Source organism: Poecilia reticulata, chromosome 23 (genome assembly GCF_904066995.2).
Source record: "Poecilia reticulata chromosome 23, P_reticulata-male-v2, whole genome shotgun sequence".
In the NCBI taxonomy this organism is placed as follows: Eukaryota; Metazoa; Chordata; class Actinopteri; order Cyprinodontiformes; family Poeciliidae; genus Poecilia; species Poecilia reticulata.
This window is the reverse complement of record NC_088852.1, coordinates 5,067,240-5,085,025: the sequence shown is the minus strand read 5'-3', so window position 1 is coordinate 5,085,025 and position 17,786 is coordinate 5,067,240. Positions and strand designations below refer to the sequence as shown.

The 17,786-nt window shown below is 38.8% G+C and overlaps 2 protein-coding genes across 10 annotated transcripts; one reads left to right on the top strand and one right to left on the bottom strand.

The window, feature by feature from the left end:
* Positions 1 to 240: 240 nt before the first annotated feature.
* LOC103459140 (transcription termination factor 2, mitochondrial-like) lies at positions 241 to 3,535 on the bottom strand. Of its 2 annotated transcripts, none has more exons than XM_008400467.3 (2): positions 3,445 to 3,535; positions 241 to 2,436 (listed from the first exon to the last, which is right to left on the bottom strand). In XM_008400467.3, the coding sequence occupies exon 2, from the start codon at positions 2,422 to 2,424 to the stop codon at positions 1,303 to 1,305; it is 1,122 nt and encodes a 373-aa protein (XP_008398689.1). In that variant the 5' UTR covers positions 2,425 to 2,436; positions 3,445 to 3,535; the 3' UTR covers positions 241 to 1,302. The 2 variants fall into 2 exon arrangements, with proteins under 2 accessions (XP_008398689.1, XP_008398688.1); XM_008400466.3 differs by having other exon boundaries at positions 241 to 2,469; positions 3,445 to 3,522.
* Positions 3,455 to 16,902, top strand: tnnt2c (troponin T2c, cardiac). 8 transcript variants are annotated; one of them, XM_074186848.2, is made up of 4 exons: positions 3,455 to 3,549; positions 6,323 to 6,421; positions 6,491 to 6,580; positions 7,549 to 8,860. In XM_074186848.2, exon 4 carries the CDS (start codon positions 7,821 to 7,823, stop codon positions 8,583 to 8,585), a length of 765 nt encoding a protein of 254 aa, XP_074042949.2. In that variant the 5' UTR covers positions 3,455 to 3,549; positions 6,323 to 6,421; positions 6,491 to 6,580; positions 7,549 to 7,820; the 3' UTR covers positions 8,586 to 8,860. The 8 variants fall into 8 exon arrangements, 5 of the variants coding, with proteins under 5 accessions (XP_074042949.2, XP_081460000.1, XP_081459999.1 ...); XR_014086032.1 differs by lacking the exons at positions 3,455 to 3,549; positions 7,549 to 8,860 and adding exons at positions 3,641 to 4,339; positions 7,409 to 7,529; XR_012468477.2 differs by lacking the exons at positions 3,455 to 3,549; positions 7,549 to 8,860 and adding exons at positions 3,648 to 4,339; positions 16,802 to 16,902.
* Positions 16,903 to 17,786: the final 884 nt, after the last annotated feature.

Sequence of the window (17,786 nt, the reverse complement as noted above, 5' to 3'; positions counted from 1 at the left end):
AACGGGGTTTTAACTTTGATTTAAATAAAGTTTATTCCAGATTAGGGGAGTATTAAAACTAAATGCTGCTTCTCCCACAAAATATATATATTTTAAACCATAATAACAAAAACATAACGCATAATTTTTGTACCACTTCACCATTTTACCCTACTTTTTGTGAGTCTATTGCATAAATCCCAATAAATACAATAAAATGTGTACATGTAATGTAATAAAATCATAAATCAAAAGCATCAATACTTTTTCAAGGCACTGTATATTTAGTATATTTAACATTTTAGAAGGCAATGACACATAAGTCTCCAATATGGCAGCATAAATAAAGTAAGGTCACAGCAAAGCGAGTAGATTCCCACAAACATAATCAGCTGTCTGGCAAACGTATAAACAGTATTAAGGCAACAAAAAGAAGCTCTTATCTCGGGTATTTCCAGATGTTTGTGAGATTTGAATAACTTACAGATTGGTGCTGCAGATAATTTAATATTTCATCAAAATCTTTCAAATGCGGGTACAAGATCCTAACTTGTTCCTAGGGGCTTGTGTTTTAGAAAATTTTATAAATAAATAAATCAGAAATTAGCCACTGAAAAATTCAAGATGGCTGCCAAGGAAATTTATCTGCATTACATCTGCCAATATTTATCCCAGATGAATACTTTTGGTCTCAAGTGACACATAATTAGACCCATAGAAATCATATTTGCTGATAACTTAAATTTTTCAAGATGGCCACCATGGAAAATTAATATTTCCACCCAAAATTAATGTTTGGTTACATATTTTGAACCACAGAAATCATATGGTTTTGTCTTGTGTTTCATTTTCTGGTGGACATTTTACAAAATGGCTGCCATAGTTATAAAAAAGAATACATTTTTGCACTAAAATCAGCAGAAGTTACAGCTAACCAAACAGTTAGCTTCACTAGCCACTAATTTGCTAATCTTAGCTCTGTTAACGCTAAACCGCCAAACACAGAAAACTAGCAGTAGCTAAAGCTTTATCGCTAAACACACAGACGGTCAGACATCTTCATCTCCTTCCAGTTTATAACTGGTGTGAGATTTTCAAGCAGTAAAATCCTCATTTTCTGATTTTGCTGTTATTACTTTAAAGTTGTATGAATTAGATGAGCAAAGTCGAAAGTCGGCTCAAAAACAGTGGCCATTTTGAAAAATGTCTGTTGTCCTGAAATTCAAGAGGCTAATGAGAAATATGAGAACCATACACTGAGGGTTGATCAATGTATGGTTGTCTCCACATTTGAAAGATTTTTTAAGTAGTGTGCTGTACTAGTCAACACCTGAGTGGAGCCACAGGGTTAAAGAGCGGCCTCTGCTGCCGGAGGTTCAGCTTGGCGTAGCTCATCTCAAAGTCCTTCTTGGTTCCTACGATTACGTCCAAGCTGCCGGAGCGCACGTCGTACCCGTAGGACGCTAGCTTCTGGATCCGATACAGCACTATCTGCGTGGTGAGCTCCAGGGCGTTTGGGGATTCCTTCACCTGCTCGACGCTCGCCCCGGCGTCCATCAGTCCCTGAAAGCGTCCCGCCAAGGTGGCCAGCGAGTAGTACAAAACAGCCGGGCAGCGGATCACGACCTGCTTCAGTTCGTCCTCGGAGCAGCTGAGAGCGTCCTGGACGTAGGCCAGCGCCTGGTGCATGGCTTCAGGCTGCAGCTCGGAGATGGAGGCTCTGAGGCTGGACACCAGGCTGAGCAGCTCCTCCGTGGTGAAGCCCCGCTCCCTCAGGAAGCCCAGACTGTCCCTCCAGGTCTCCGCTGGACGCAGGAGGATGTACGGGTTCTGGCTGAGGAGCTTCTGCAGCCAAACCCGGAGGTTACCCTCATCCCCGCCCAGGTCCAAGTAGGTCTCTCTGAGGGTGTGGATCACCTCCTGGTTGCTCTCCACGGGTCGACTGAAGCTCTGCGGCGCGCTGGCCATCAGCTTGCTGATGATCTTCTTGTTGAGGCGAAGGCTCTGGAGGTAGAGGATGTTGGCCTGCTGGTTGCTGTGGTGGCTTACGGTGAAAAAGGAAGCTGGGAACTTTTCGATGATGCTCAGAAGGGTGCGTTGGCCAGAACATACGGACCCCCAGAGGTCCCGCTGGGCCTCCACGTCCTCCGGGCGGCACAGGATGGCCTCGGGGTGGGTCTCAAGGATGTGGGCGATCACCGCCGTGTCAGCGCCCATGTCCCTCAGCAGACCGGCTGTCTCAGCCACATAGGCGGTCTTCTCAGACAAAACCCAACCCTTCACCTTGCGGACCTTTCTGATGTCCACCGATAGTTCGTACAGAGAGTCAACCGTGCGTTGATTCTCCTCCCGTTTGCTGTGGGAGGTGAGGGAGGCAGAGGGAGGCAGCAGCAGCCTCATCTTCTGGCAGGAGGCGCACAGAGACGCAGTGGTGATGCGGAGCATCACAGCGGATCTCTGAAGAAGAAGAACAGCGTTCATTCCCCCAATCTGTAAAGAGTTGTGACAGCTAGCATTCAGCTAGTCTCTGAATAACTGCAACTACTTCCACAAGTCTCATAATCACTGAATATTTAAGTCTACATGCAAAAACCACCATCTCCATGGAGAAACAAGGTGGTGGGAGCATCATGCTGTGGCGGTATTTTTTCAGCACGGACATTGTATGTATTCCTTATTTCTACCAGATAACAGCAAGAACTGATGGGAAGATGATTCTCTTAATCCAGTGCTATCCAAACTTTTTGCCCTGAGAGCCAAAACTAGCAAATTAAAACGACTCATGGGCGTCAAAATGTGTTGAATTTAAAATGCAAAAAGTACTAAATTGTAATTTTTCTTTTTTTTTTTAAACATTTACCTGCTCAACAATAAACACAACTTTTATGAAATCTATAAATATTTAAAGACCTAAAACATTTAAAAAAATATTTCAGACTTGTTTTTTTTTTAAAAAAAAGAAAAACAAAAAAATATATAAACATTTTTGTGGTTCTATTTTGTTGTTTATTTAAATTTCAGATGTTTTCTATTTTGTTGGGGATCAAAATCATTTCAAAGGCTAAATGCCACATTTTGGACACCCCTGTCTTAATTGTTGACTCAGGGAGCTGAATACAAAAGCAAGTCACACTTTTCAGATTTTCATTAGTTTAAAAAATGGAGTGAATCATAAAAACATCCAAATGTGGGAACAAATCAAGGATTGTGTATAATTTAGGGAAACAACACTTATTATGGTTTTATATAAAAGAAAATGATCTCCACTGATTACAGTTATGACTGCAGTCTTTCACATGTGATGCTGCATGTGCCTGTTATGTATGTATTACAAACCAATGACTGCGCCAGGCCACAGCTGCAGCAGCACAACACGGAAGGGAGTGATTGTAACGACAGCAGCCAAAAACATTAATCGCTACAGTTCATTTGACATAAAATGAACAATAATGTGGATTATTTTACCGGTTTTAAGGGGGGTTCTTTGCTGTGACTCCGTTGTCATTCCCACCGATCTGCTTTCATAACGCTACACAACCTTGGGGGCGGAGCTAGTGAGGCACGTGAAAGGTACGTAACACCCGGAAGCACACACACGTTGTGTCGTTCGCGGTCGAGCCGATTTAATTAGCCGATTCTTTTAGGTGACCTATGGGAGCGGGTTCCCGTTTCAGATGAGGCTGCATACAGCAAAATAATTAATTTCAGAGATTACTTTTATCAATATGTATGCTAGGAATAATCACATAAGCTACAAGGAGGAGGAGTAAGTGAAGAGTTGTTTTAAAGCCAAAAGAGGCGAATCTTTTTGCAGGGTTTACATAAACGATTCGGCGGGTAAACAGGAGAGCTGCTGAAGTAGAGAAGAAATATATTAAAATAAATTATAGGGATGCGTGGGAAGAAAAATACTAGATTTCATAACTAATAAAGAAAACGACCTAAAAGTAACACGGGACACGTTGAATAGTTTTCAATTAGCAAAGTTACCCTGGATACTTTATTGATTATAGCATTAAAACAAAAAACTATGTTTTCTATTGTTACAGAAAATATTTTGAAAATGTAGCAAGACAACACCATGGTTGAAAATGTCATTTTCCATACATAATCCCCTCGTTCATGTTTCTTTACTGAACAGGAAATTTTCCAGGCTTTCATCAAGAACTGTACCAGCTGGTATTAATTAGAACTAGCAGGACTGCTATCTAATTACTAATAGATTTCACCTGGTGCCTGTCTTTCTGCGTAGTTTCTTCTTCATGTGTCCAATACTTTTTTCCCCATATCATTATATTACACATCATTTATGGATAATTAATTATTTGATTTTTCTGTATGGACTGGATGGCTTGTTACTGTGAGTATTTGTAGTTGCACCATTTAGAAATGTGATTACATAGAATGGAAGGTTTGATATGTGCATGTAAATTTGTTAAACTGTGTGAGCGGGCTTGAAAGTGCACAAGTATGATATTATTTATGATATAAAAAAGAGGCACCAATGAAATAACTGCAAAAAAAAAAAAAGCTGAATTAGAAAAGTCAGCTGAGGTTTGTAGTCATAGAATAATTTGGAAAAGGCATGACATTATATAACAAAGCTTGAATTTATGCCTTTTAGACCTCCAAGGATAATATTTGTACTCTTGTCTTCAGTTTTGATTTCATGCGTTTCATTGAAGCAACACTTCCTGTCTCCTTTGGCAACTTCCTGTCAACCAAATGGAGACACCTGGCTTACAGGAAGGTAGAATAACACACCTTAAATAAATAAATAAATAAATAAACACCCAATACTTATTTTTATTTAATTAGTTCGCTAGGTTTCGGCTAGCGCAAGCTAGCTAGAACTAGCTAGGTTTGTTAGCTGACCACAAACAAACAAACAAACAAACTCCTAACTGTTAACAGTTAGCCTACGTCATTTGAAAGGCCCTCGGAAGTCAACGATAATCATGCCAAGCTCCTCTATTTTTGTTCGAAACTAATTATCGTATTTTCAAATTTTAAATCGTAGTTCTTGTCTGTCAGCTGACATAAAACAGGACGTTGCGAGCAAAAATCACAAAATGCCAATGTGAACTTTGTGTGATAAGTTGATATTCATCAGAAAAAGACGATTCATTTAATATTTATTTAATCTAAACCTCAAGTTCTTTAATTTATATTTCTACCGTTAAACAACAACGGAGGACATTTATTTCAAAATGAAACTTATAGTGTTAAATTAAGCTAAAAATCCAACAAGCTAGTCTGCACCCTGAACCACATGAGGTCGCTGTTTTACCAAGCACGCACAATGGCGGTAATTTCATAGTTCCAACAATTAGACAAATATTACTCTGAACATACGCATTTTAAGCTAAATAAATCTAATCAAATAAATTTTTATTTGCATTGCACATTTCAGCAGCAAGGCATTTCAAAATGCTTTACATCATAACAAACAAAAACACATAGCCATGCAACATAGAATCAACAATCAAAACATTACATTAAGTCAAGCGCAATCACTAAATTTGTTATTGAATACGTTTCAAATACAACTCTAAACAGATGTGTTTTTAGTCTAGATTTAAAGGCACTTGGTGTTTCTGCTGTTTTACAGTTTAAGTGACATTTTTGGCTACACATGAGTAAAAGCAGAACAATTGTGGATATACATAGCTCTGATCATTTGCTGCCTGTTTCTGGTGATAGACACAGTTGTCCCTTGCCAGCGGCAAGCAGCGCCTTGGATATAGTTTAACCACCTGTTGTCGTCATGTTTTACCAGTCCTCTCTGGGACGAGACTGGAAAGACATTAAAAATTTGCTTTGTTATCCTCTCAGGCCGTAATTAGCCTGTCTTCACTCAGACAGAGTCTCCCAAGTTTTGCACTGGGGTTGAAATGTTATCCCCCGAAGATAAAAGCGTGTCTATCATTGACATTTACAGTAGAATAACATCAAGAGCTTTATCCCAAGGAGGCACACAGATCGAGTTAATTAGGCTTCCCAGACACGGAGGAGCACCTGTTGCTGGCACTCAGTTCTGTCCTTTTCCAGAGATGACTCAAGACTTGGGAACACTAAGTTGTTGATGTTTTTAGATGTCAGAATGAAAGTAATTATGCTTTAATCCTCTGTGTGCTGAATGCCTCCTTTAATTAAATCCCTAAGAGTGAAGCCAAAACTATATCTAATTATTCTTGCAGAAACATGCGTCTTTATACAATGGATGGAGTCATCCAGCTGTTTGCTAATCCACCTCACTGGCTTTTGCTGCTTAAGAGAGATGGAGATGGGGTTATGATCCTTCCCCAGATTGATTTGAACCGTCTCTTTTCTCTGCTTTTAGGTCCAGCAGAGAGATCAAAGGTCAGATCAAGATCAACCGTTGACTCAACCCAAGACTTTTGATTTCTTAAATCTCAGTCAGTCATTGGTGGATTTATTGGTATGTTGTCGCTCATTGTCATGTTGCAGGATAGTTTTATTTTAATTAATTTCACTTATTTTTTCACAGATGGTCTTACGTTTACACCCTGGATGGTATGACGGCGAGCTGGAAAGTATTCCCAAACCATGATTCCTTCACTTCCATGCTTCACAGCTGGTACGACGTTAATTTCCTGAAATGCTATATTTGGTTAATGTCAACATTTTACCTGTATAAATGCACAAATAATATACTTTTAGATGTATCCCTTCAAAGAACAATACTCCAGAAGTCTTTGTCTATGTTGTCCATGGTCATTAAGTTCTTAAAAAGCAAATGTCTACTTCCTTTAAACCTTCCGTCAAAGTTAAACTGGTGCCTTCATATCAATAAGAACCTCCTGGAGGGTTTTGAAGACTTGTTTTATCATCTTGCGGGCTTCTTTCAGGTTGACAGTTGTTTTAAATCCCCTTCACAGATAATCTTTTGGACAGTTTACCTTTGTTAACCCTTTACCAAACTCATAGAAATCTACAATCGGCTCTTTTCAATCCCACTGCAACAAACTGAGTTTTCAACAAAGCAATCTCCTAATTTATTCCTCACCAGAATTTCAGAAGGTCTTGAATTTTTTTTTTTCTTGCATGACGTCAAATATTCATATGTCCAGATATTGTTGAAAAACTCTGCACTTGTTCAGCATGTCTTAGGGATAAAACCTGATCAAAAATCACATTTTAGATGTATTTTTCTCACTAAACCATAGTGAAAATGTAATTAGAGGGAAATGTTGACATTGGAAATTGCAAAGGGTTTAATTTACCAATTATTAAAATCCTACTAAGTGGAGGCTTACTTAAACCCTTGCAGCACACTCTGGTTAAGGAGGCTTTAAGCACTGTTTGGATTAACACTGGCTTTTAACCTTAAGTGGAGGATTAGAGATTTTTTTAAGAGAATCACTGCAAAAGTTTGATTTGCTACTTTTTCTCTGCTCATCACCAGCTGCTCTTCTACGTCTTTCAGAGTATGCATGCTATTTGTGCTGGAATAATCTCAGCGCTGCTTTGTGGGAGATCTGAGAACACAAGTATGCATGCATCTGTTGTGTCTCTGAAATAGTCCCTCATTTTGTCCTTACAAAGGAACGAGGAGGCCCTTGGGGTCAGTGTAGGCAGCAGGAGGCTCTTCAGAAGATAAAGTAGGGGAGTGTTTATGACACGATTTGGTGGAGGAGAAAATAGAACCCTCCATCTGTCTCCAAATCAACCCTGTTGCTGACCCGAACCCTGGAGACTGTTTCTGTGGGGTCACGTGATGAAGGAAACCTTTAAAACCTCCAACCTGCAGACTTAGACCTCCAGTTACTTCCTGTGCTCACCACTCCAGCTGGTCTGTTCTGCTCAGAGGATCCAACATGTCAGACACTGAGGAGATTGTGGAGGAATATGAAGAGGAGGAAGAGAAGGAAGAGGATGAGAACGAGCATGACAAAGGGTCCAAACCTCGGTTTAAGACTACCTACATACCAAACATGGCTCCTCCAAAGCTCCCTGATGGAGAGAAGGTCGACTTTGATGATCTCCACCGGAAGAGAGTGGAGAAGGATTACAACGACCTCCAGACGCTCATCGAGCAGCATTTCTCCAGCCGCCAGAAGGAGGAGGAAGAGCTGATTGCCCTGCGCAGCCGCATCGAACAGCGCCGCGCCGACCGGGCCGAGCAGCAGCGAGTCCGAGCAGAACAGGAGCGAGAGCGCCAAGCTCGGGTGGTTGAGGAGAGGTCAAGGCGCGAAGAGGAGGCCGCCAAGCTGCGGGCCGAGGAGGAAGCCAAGAAGAAGAAGATATTCTCCAACAAGTCCTTCGGAGGTTATCTGCAGAAAGCAGACCAGAAGAAGGGCAAGAAGCTAACAGCCCGCGAGGAGAAGAAGAAAGCCCTGCTGGAGCGCAGGAAGCCGCTCAACATTGACCACCTGAGCCAGGAGAAGCTGGTGGAGAAGGCGCAGGACCTGTGGCAGTGGCTCCACCAGCTGCACGCCGAGAAGTTTGAGCTGGCTGAGAAGCTGAAGATGCAAAAATATGAAATCCACGTTCTCCGGAACCGAGTCAGCGACCACCAGAGAGGCTCCAAAACGTCCAAGAGCTCCCGCGGGGCCAAAGGGAAAGCTGGCTCCTGGAAGTAAAGCTCAGGGTCTACAACAGCTGAGAAACTGAGGTCCGTTTGGACTTTTTGGTGCATATTCCTTCCTTCTGAACGCTCAGGGGACTGAAAGGCATTATATGAATTAATTAACCAAGTTTAGTATAAATTGAGGATTTAAAAAAAACAATCTGACTATAAAATGTTTTGGTGAAGCTTTAAATTTTTCCACAAACCTTCCTAAAGATTATTTCTGTTTATTGTTGACGCGCTAAGACTTGCATACTTCTCATTAAAGCTATTCTGTCCATTTTGTAATTCATGACTGACTGCCTGGTTCTTGGTCTTGGAAACCTCTTGACACATTTCGATAAATTTGGGACGGGTCAAGTTAAAAGTCCAAAAGTCAAACAGCTGCGACGTGGCTGGCTTTCTTTTTTTTACAAGCTAATTTTGGTTCACAGACTGAGGAGCAGCATTCAGTGTTTCCTCATTATTCCTCTGTGAAACAAGAAGAAACATCAACTTTATCATCAATGTTTCTGCACATTGTTCCAAGTTGTATAATCAAAATTTTAATATGGGAAAGTTGTGTTTTTGCAGATTTAATTAGAGCAATAGAAACGTCCTGAAAGCCCACACTTGATTTTATTTATCCTAGTTGTCAAATTATGACAACAGTTTCAAACATAATGTTAATGGGATAAAACATTTAGATTTAACATCGCATTAAAAAAAACAACCTTTGGATCACTTCAGTACTAAACAAAGCAAGTAAATGGTTTTCCTCAACAGAAGTTATATTTTTGAAGTTGAGAGTTATGTACCTAAAAGTAAAAATAGCAGTTTCTATATTTATAACGGCAGGAGACATCAGTTTAAACGATATTAATGGATATAAAAGGATTCAACAGCTTTTCATTTTATTTTACTTTCACAACTTATTGAAGAAAAACAAAATATTTATTACAAGTATTTATTTTTTTCTGGATCAAATATTTTTATAAGATGTGTTTTAAACTCAACATAAATTTTAGTTTAAAAATACATTTAAACTGCAGCAACATGGACCAAACTCTGAGGAATGGTTCTGATCATTGTTAGATCGTTGCCATCATGAACTTTGGTCACTTTTAAGGCAAAATGGCGTCCAATAATGAACTAGAAAGGTGTACCTAATGAAGTGGCCAACCTAAGAAAATATACCAGTGTTTCTTAAGGTAGAGGTAACATTTTATAAACTGGATATCGGAGCATTTAGGACTCCAGAATAATAATCTGGACTTCGTCTCTACGCTACAGTAAATGTTTTGTCCACTAGGTGGCACTACAAACCCGCTTTGCGAGCATTTCAATTGTAAGCTATTCAATCCAATACGTACAAAGTAAATGGCATTTATATAGGAATAAACTTAAAATATGGCACATGAAGCCAGTTTTATGGGGGTTTTTTTTCAGAAGAGCAACATTTGTAAATAACACAGCCCTTGCAAGAACTTGCAGATTTTTTTTTTTTTAGGAAATGCCCCCTTTTCACCAGCAGTAGCTGCAGAGAAGCCCAGCTCAGATAAATGAGTGGACATCTCTCCCCCCTGCAGTTTCTGCTCTTCTAACTGTTGCTGTGCCCTCATGGCCGTAACGAGCCATTAAACTCTGCCAGATGTGACGGTATGCCCACCGGTTGCCATGGAAAAGGGGAGAGGCTGCGCTTGCATCCAGGTCTCCCTCATGCTCGGTTAAACCTGAGCAGAGATGAAGAGCAGAACATGAGCAGCCCCCTCATGTCTCACCGAAGAACAAGATGTTCCCTGAACGTCCCTATTTGTTTCTGGATGTGAAGGATGGGGTTTATATAAAACATGTAAAGTGTTTTGTGTGTGTGTGTGTGTGTGTGTTGGGTCATCAGGGGATGGACGAGGAAGGCTGTTGTTTGTTAATTAAGCACTCAGCACAGACTGGCAGATAATGCGCGTGCTGCATGATTGACACTTCTTGAGCCAGACTTTCAACTCTGACAAGACTCTTGTTGTCTGGTTCGGTTCAGACTGGATTTCTGTTTTAATTAGGAGGAAGAGCTGCACTCTGATTACTTATGAGGTGTTGAGATAATTTGATTTATTCCACACGGTTCTGGAAAATATATCCTGTTTACATCATTAAGATGTGTAAAACGCCCAAAGTATATGTAGGTTGTTTTTTTTTTGAGCACAGAGAGAATAATCTTTAATTATTTCTCTTTGGACAATTCCTCTATCAACTGGATGGATCTCTATGCTTTTTATTTCTAGGACTGAAGATGTTTTTATTTTTCTCCCAGTCGATTTGGCCATGGTTTTAGTAAACAACAAAAAAAACATTTTTATTTGAAATATGAGCAAGTTTAGGCAAGTAGCTATTTCATTAAATCTTTTTTTTTTAATTTATGAAGATGAGTTTCTGCCTTAATTGAATTTAATGTTCTTTTTCCCCGTTTTTAAGGGTAGAAAAGTGGATAACAGGAACTGATTACTCATGGTGCTGAAATATCGCAGAGAAAAACATTTCTGCAATAAAATCTGGATTTGACTGAAGTCTTCAGTATATGCCAATATTTGTGACAATTTCTAAAAGCGAACTTCTATTTTCTATATGATTTAAGGCGTCAAATCATGCAGAAGTGACTGATGATGGACATTTGCAGTAAACTAATTACTACCTGCTGACATGCCAATGCTGAGTTTAAGTGGGCATCCATGTCTTGGGAGGTTTGACGTTACATAATCTAACCCTGATGTTGCAGTTTGTGGTTGCAACTTTTAAAAAATGTGACACTTTTGCAAAGTGCATTAAGGCTTTAATTGCAATAGGAAAATACAAAGACTTTTCTAAAGCAGTTCAACTTGTTGCAGCATGGTGGAAGATGCAGGCAGGTGCAGCAAGATGTAGAAATTCTTTGTATCTGGTTTATTCATAGAGATCCAAGTCATCAAAAGCTGCTGAACAGATAAACTAAACAAGTGCATACATCTCCAAAGCAGTCAACAATTAAATCCTATTATAATAAAGTTCAAAACAGTTCGAAATAAATTTAGACTTACAAAGAAGGAATTCATAGTTTTCCAGGGAAACTGTCCAACTGCTTTAAATCTCCATTCAAGTTAAATCTCATCACCCCATCCACAGCTGAAGGCGTTAGATATTTTATCAATGCATCTCCCACATACAACATATCTGCATCCAGGAGGCAGCAGGCAAAAGATTCAAATCCTGTAATTATGCTGGTTTTACACCTGTCCTTTTTATGCCGTCTGTATTACACTTTTCCAAATTATTTTGTTTATTGGGAGTAAAAATAGTGGACAGCTATCTAAATATCTAAAAGCCATTTTCTTGGGTTTGTTGTGTTTTTATGCTTTAAATGCACACAGACCACTGACATTAGTGCGTCAACCAGCACACTGCTAACTACTGGCCATTCACTGCAAGTGCAAGAAAATTTTTGTTGAATCCAATATGGCCGACAGACGAAAGAGCTACTCAGGAATATCCAGTCCCTCCTAGTTTTGCAGATAAAAAATATTGTGATCTCAAGTAACCTCTAATACTAGTAGTAAGGACTAATACTACTAATTTATTTTCCAAATAACAACTTTGTATTTGGAGAAAATTACAGCTGATCACCTAGAAAAAAATCCTAAAATATTTTATTTGTATTTTTTTTGGGCAATTTTTTTCCCACCTTTGGAAACTTTGGGGGAAAAAAATCTTGACATAAAGGATCATAATTCCTGCATAAAGGGGTTACATTTTCTCAATGCTTTTTTAAATAATGAAACAGTGATGCTGATGAGATTTTGGTTATTTGGCAGTTTTTCTATATAGTTGTTTGTTTTTGGAGCAGATTTCTGTGCCGTCTTATTCTAAACACACAAAACGTCATTTGAGGGAAACCATCTTGGGATTCCTGAGCCGAGTGTCTCTTGCTACCTTTGGCCTGAGGATAAATTATCTCTCCCCAGAGATGGAGCCGGTCGGGTTTATCTGCAGTCTGCTTCAAATTGAGGTGGGAGTTGGTAACACTGAGGGGTATAAAGGAGATTAAGCCAATCCGGCAGGGCATTAATCTCTATATGCCATCTAGGCAAATGTTCAAGCCACCATCCCTCTGGCTGTATAAAGATTTAATGTTGTCATGTATTTTATCAGTGCTGCATTGTAAACCCCAGGAAGGGCTTGATATGTACAAATGTGTGAAAACAACCTTCATTCCTGAAATGTCCTTTTAATTGTTCATGTTTAAGTGACATATTTGTTTTTATTCATACAATTTGTGGTGCAAAGAGAATGAAAAATGATAAATTGTTCTAACGGAAATTGAGATTAATTGATTTATTGCTTATTGTGAACATTTAGCTTCATGATATAAAGATCATTTGTGTCCAAATAAACCAGAGTGAAAAGTTGATTTTCTGGGCTCATGTTGTCTGAAACCCATTATTAGAAAAAGAGGAGTATTAATATTTATTGGCGTGTCTGAGTCACATCAGGCCTGCGTGTTTGTTTGTCGTCACATATTGTGGGGATGCATGACAAATATAGGCAGTTCCCACCACCGTAGTGCAAAGATTAAACTTAGCATTAAACAGGTTAAACTGTGACTCACTCTGTGGCATGTGGGAGCTTTTCATTCACTGAAAGCCAGCGCTGATACAGTACAAACGCCCAACAGGAGCATTCGGCGTGGAAATAAAGATTTTCTTTTTTATGACAGGAACAGGACTCAATAGTACCTGAAAAACCTCCTCCGGTTTGATTAGATCTGAAACGAGTACGCACAACGAATAAAAATAAAACCCTTTCGATGGAGCATTTCCTGTACAATTCAACTAAAAAGTGGTTGAATAAGTGAGTGCATCTCTAAAAAATAAAAAAAGTTACTGAAATGCCTTTTTTAAAAATAATTTATTGAGTTCACATCTGATGTCATTTACGATAAATCTGATTAGCTTGAAATAAAGTTCACTTCTTTGACATTTTCATTGCATCTTTTCATTTTCTCCAAATAAATGATACATTTTGCTGGGAATTTTGGAGACCTGGTGTCAGTAGTTCATAAAATGAAAGAACAATGTTCATTTTACCCAAGCATAAACCTATAAAATGTAAAATCAGAGAAACTGGTGAATTTAAATGAATAAAAAAATGACGGGATACTTATAAACAATTAAGAAGGGGTGTCAAACTTTCTAAAATCTATTTTTAGAACTTCGAACAGTAAATGTTATCCTTTCTAAGTCCATACACAACATAATATCAGTTATCCAGAGTGAATGTGAAGGGGGAACTGGAATTAGCGATGGCGAAGAATAGAGACGGATTTAACAAAAATGTTAAGGATGCGCATCTTTAAAAACCTTTTTTAATACATAATTTAAGTTGTCTCTCTACCAGATGAGTTGAATGCTGCAGCATATTTACTTTTATCCATGCTTCTCCTTCCTTGAGTTGACCAGTGTGTCTGGTCCACGTTGTGTGTGTGGTTATTTGATTAGGAATGCCAAACTGCTTGCTTGAGGACAACATGTCAGGACGTTTGTTTGCACTAATTCGCTCATATGCATCTGTTTTTATTCCTGCTTCCTCTCTGCTCTGGCGAATGTTCCCACCTGTTGCATTTGGACTCTGGATTTGTCTCCAGCTATGAATCACCGCAGCGCCGGATGAGCCATGCCTGTGTCGGAATGAGCAGCCCTGGCCAAACGGCTGCATTTGCATTCACGCACACGTCCTCCGCTGGGCGCTCGCTCTCCCTCGGCTGATTCATGACGACTCCTCCACCTCTGCTTGCCATGTAAATCAGCAGAGCAGCTGGAGAGAGGCCTGATCTCAGTGACGCTTCTCCCACTAACCTCTTATTACAGCGTGTTCTTCCCGTCACCGCTGGCGCTGATGATAGGGCTGCTGCACACACCTGTTGGATCCAGAGAGGAGCCTTTGTTTCTCCAGAAAGCTCACAATGCCGTTTATAAATATACTGAAACTTAATGTGAAACTGAAATCAGCCAATATTCTCTCATTATTGTGCCATTTAGCAAATAGAAATATTTTAGATGTTTCTAACTAACCTAAAAGAGACATTTGGTCTGAAAAAGAAGCTGTGTCCTTTTGGTTTTTGTATGTCATCTTCTGATTTACGTCCATCTCGCATCATGAGATCCATCCTCATAAGTTAAAGGAACACAAACGGTTGTAGTTTGAGTGCGTCCATTCTTGCTTTCAGGATGAATTGAAATCATGTTTGAAGGGAGCGGGGTGTCTCTGTCAAGACGAATCAGCTGAAGAATGAAAGAGGATTCCTTTGGTTTCACCCAACGGGGAAACGGCTATTCATAACCACTTTTATCCGTACATGCCCTCTGGGTTTCCTCTTTCTAATTTCTAAATCGTGCTTCATAACAGTTTATCTCCTCTATGCCAGTAATAGTGATAACTGGTGGTCCAGAAGATGCATTTTCAGGCTACATTAAAAATAAATTAAGCCTTATATGCAAAGCAATGGCATTCTATTAATCATGTCATTTTATTTCAAATTATAAACAAAATAAATTGACATGAGACGTGTGGGTGGTTATGTAACTACCTGGTTTTAAAACTTGTTGCCATTAGTTTCAACATTAGTAGTGCAAATGATTTTATTTATTACATTCATTGTGACCCATTAGCTTAGCATTGAACCCCAAATCCAAAAGTTTAAGTGTTTTACATCACTAATTTAGACCCAGTCTCCTTTTTATTTAGTCAAGTTGAATGGTTTTTCATTATTAAATGACCTGTTAAAGGGTATGAAGCAGCATCTTAAATAGGACTTTGACTAGGCCACTCCAAACCCCTCATTCAGAGGTGAACCTTCTCAGGAAACAGATGGACATTCTCCATCCCGACAACACCTGCAAATGTCTCTGGATCTTCAAGAAACTTTTTAGTAAACGGTTTGTTTTGACCTTGTAGCTCATTTATTATTGCCAAATATTGAAAACTGACCTTAAGTGAGGTAAAAATGGTCTGTAGTGCTTACGTCATGTTGCCAGGATGGTGTTGAGGGCATAATGTTGTGGTTTATCACAATTATTTGTTCATTTATTACGGCATTCAACCATTTCCAGATTGGTTCAGATAACTTTTTCCTGAAACAAATTAAATTTTAAGCAATGTTTTGTATTTTTTAGCCATTATCAAACTCATCTGTGTTTGCTAAATGCTAAAGTAGAGAATTTTTCATACTACTGTGCAAAATTTGCAGATGTATATTCCTTTCTTTCTTTTGTGTTTTCTTCGTGGTATTTATTTATTGCTTTTCTTTGATTTTTGCATATTTTCCATGCTATCATCTTGCAATATTCTGCTCAGTTGTTATTGTTTACGTTTTCTGAAACAGTTTTCATGAAAACTTAGACAAAAGAGGAGTAAAGAAAATGTGAGAAAGGTTTTGATTTTGCACCAGACGGAGAAATGTGTCAACAGAAAATCCAAATCTGATCTGTAGTTTATATGTCTGCTCTTGTTTTGGTTCCCCGACATGAAGCCTTTTATCATAACCACATGAAATTTGCATATCTCTTGGAGCTTTTTGTATTTTAAGTCATGAATTTAAATTTGATTTGTGGGTTTATGTCATGCAGCGACAAACCGAGCCATAAAAATAGCCATGAGGCTGCAGTGTTTGTGAGGCGTTGTGTAATGATCTGTCCTCTCCCCCTTTAAATGTTATTGTTCTCATGATAAAAGCAGTTTCCTCTAGTTTGCAGGTTATGAATTGACTCTTGACCTTTTGTGTCCAACACAGTGTGCAAATCTTCAAGCTCAGAACTTAAATTAATTTCTCGTCTTCTGCAGAATCCACTCTTTTGTTTGACGTTGAGAAGGACGATTAGCCCTCTGTGTTTAAACAGCTTTAAATACCAAACACAAATAACCAGTCAGGAAACGGCAAAGCTTTAATTACACCCATCACCATGTGGAGCTATTAGACGCTAACTAAAGATACAACTACGCTCTAAATACGGGCTCAGCACACAACAACTGGGCAGCCTTCATCACCAAGGAAACTAATGCAATACCCTCCTTTTTCTGTTTATCTTGTGCCATCGATCAAAAGGAAATTATGGAGCAAAATGTCCTCTGAATATCTCTTCATCAAAAAGATGAGAGGAGCTGTTTTGGTTTTTATTAAAGCCCAAACCCAGAGTGGTTCTAACATTTATCATTTTCTGGCTGGTGGAGGTTCAAGGACGCAGCGTGACCTTGGCAAACTTCAGAGATGAGGACGATGCCGACGACAGCGCAGATAAGAGGACAGATGGTCAACACAGAAGGTGAGCTGGGAAGGCAAAAAAAAATTCTCTAATCGAAATGCAAACTGGAAAATGAGGGATTATTTGACATTTTAACATTATACTAATATACAAACTTTTACTCATAAATCTGAAAGATGAATTCTTCACTTTTCTAAAAAGAAGAATCAGAAAATGTCTGTATTTTAAGATTCACGCAAGGATAAACATTTTAAATAAAATTTAAAGATTAGAATCACTAAAATAATGAATACATTTAATATTACAGTGAAGCCACTCATAAAGTAACAAATTATTTATCCATCAAAAATCATCTTTGGAAGATTAAATATCTAGATTTAAAGCTACTCGACATGCCATTGGCTGGCATTTACAAAGCAGCCAATCAGGGAGCAGCATTTATTTTCCTTGGTGCTGATTGGCTGAATTGAAAAAGCAATAAGGAAGACAGTGGACGTTAGCTCCTGCATTTTGTATTTTAATACTTATTGACATCTATTTGATCAATGAAGTATTAAAATGTTAAGTTAGAAATGTTATTATAAGAGATTTTAAAGTATTTGTGGTTTGTAGCAAATTAGAGTCCAAATTAATTTGTTCACTATAAAGAATAATAGAAGAAATGTTGCAAAGAGCAGAGTAAATGTTTACTCTGAATCAAATTTTGTGGAAGGAGAATAGAAAACATATTTTTCTCTCTAGTGAAAAGCACTTCAATCTGCTGACAACACAGCTGGCTTTCCTCTCCAGAAAAAGTTTATTGTTTATTGTTGTTATTGATTTGTTGACAAGATTTTATGCAGAGCTGCAACAGACAGCAATCAAAGAAACGTGCAAAGGGGGCGTTAATTAAACTGCCAGCAGTCGGCCTGTGTTCGACCTCTTCCCATCTGTTAGGCAGGTGTTAAAAGTCC

Coding starts and splice junctions, on each gene's coding strand:
- LOC103459140 (XM_008400466.3), bottom strand. CDS start 2,460: ATGAACGCTGTTCTTCTTCTTCAGAGATCCGCTGTGATGCTCCGCATC.
- tnnt2c (XM_074186848.2), top strand. CDS start 7,821: ATGTCAGACACTGAGGAGATTGTGGAGGAATATGAAGAGGAGGAAGAG.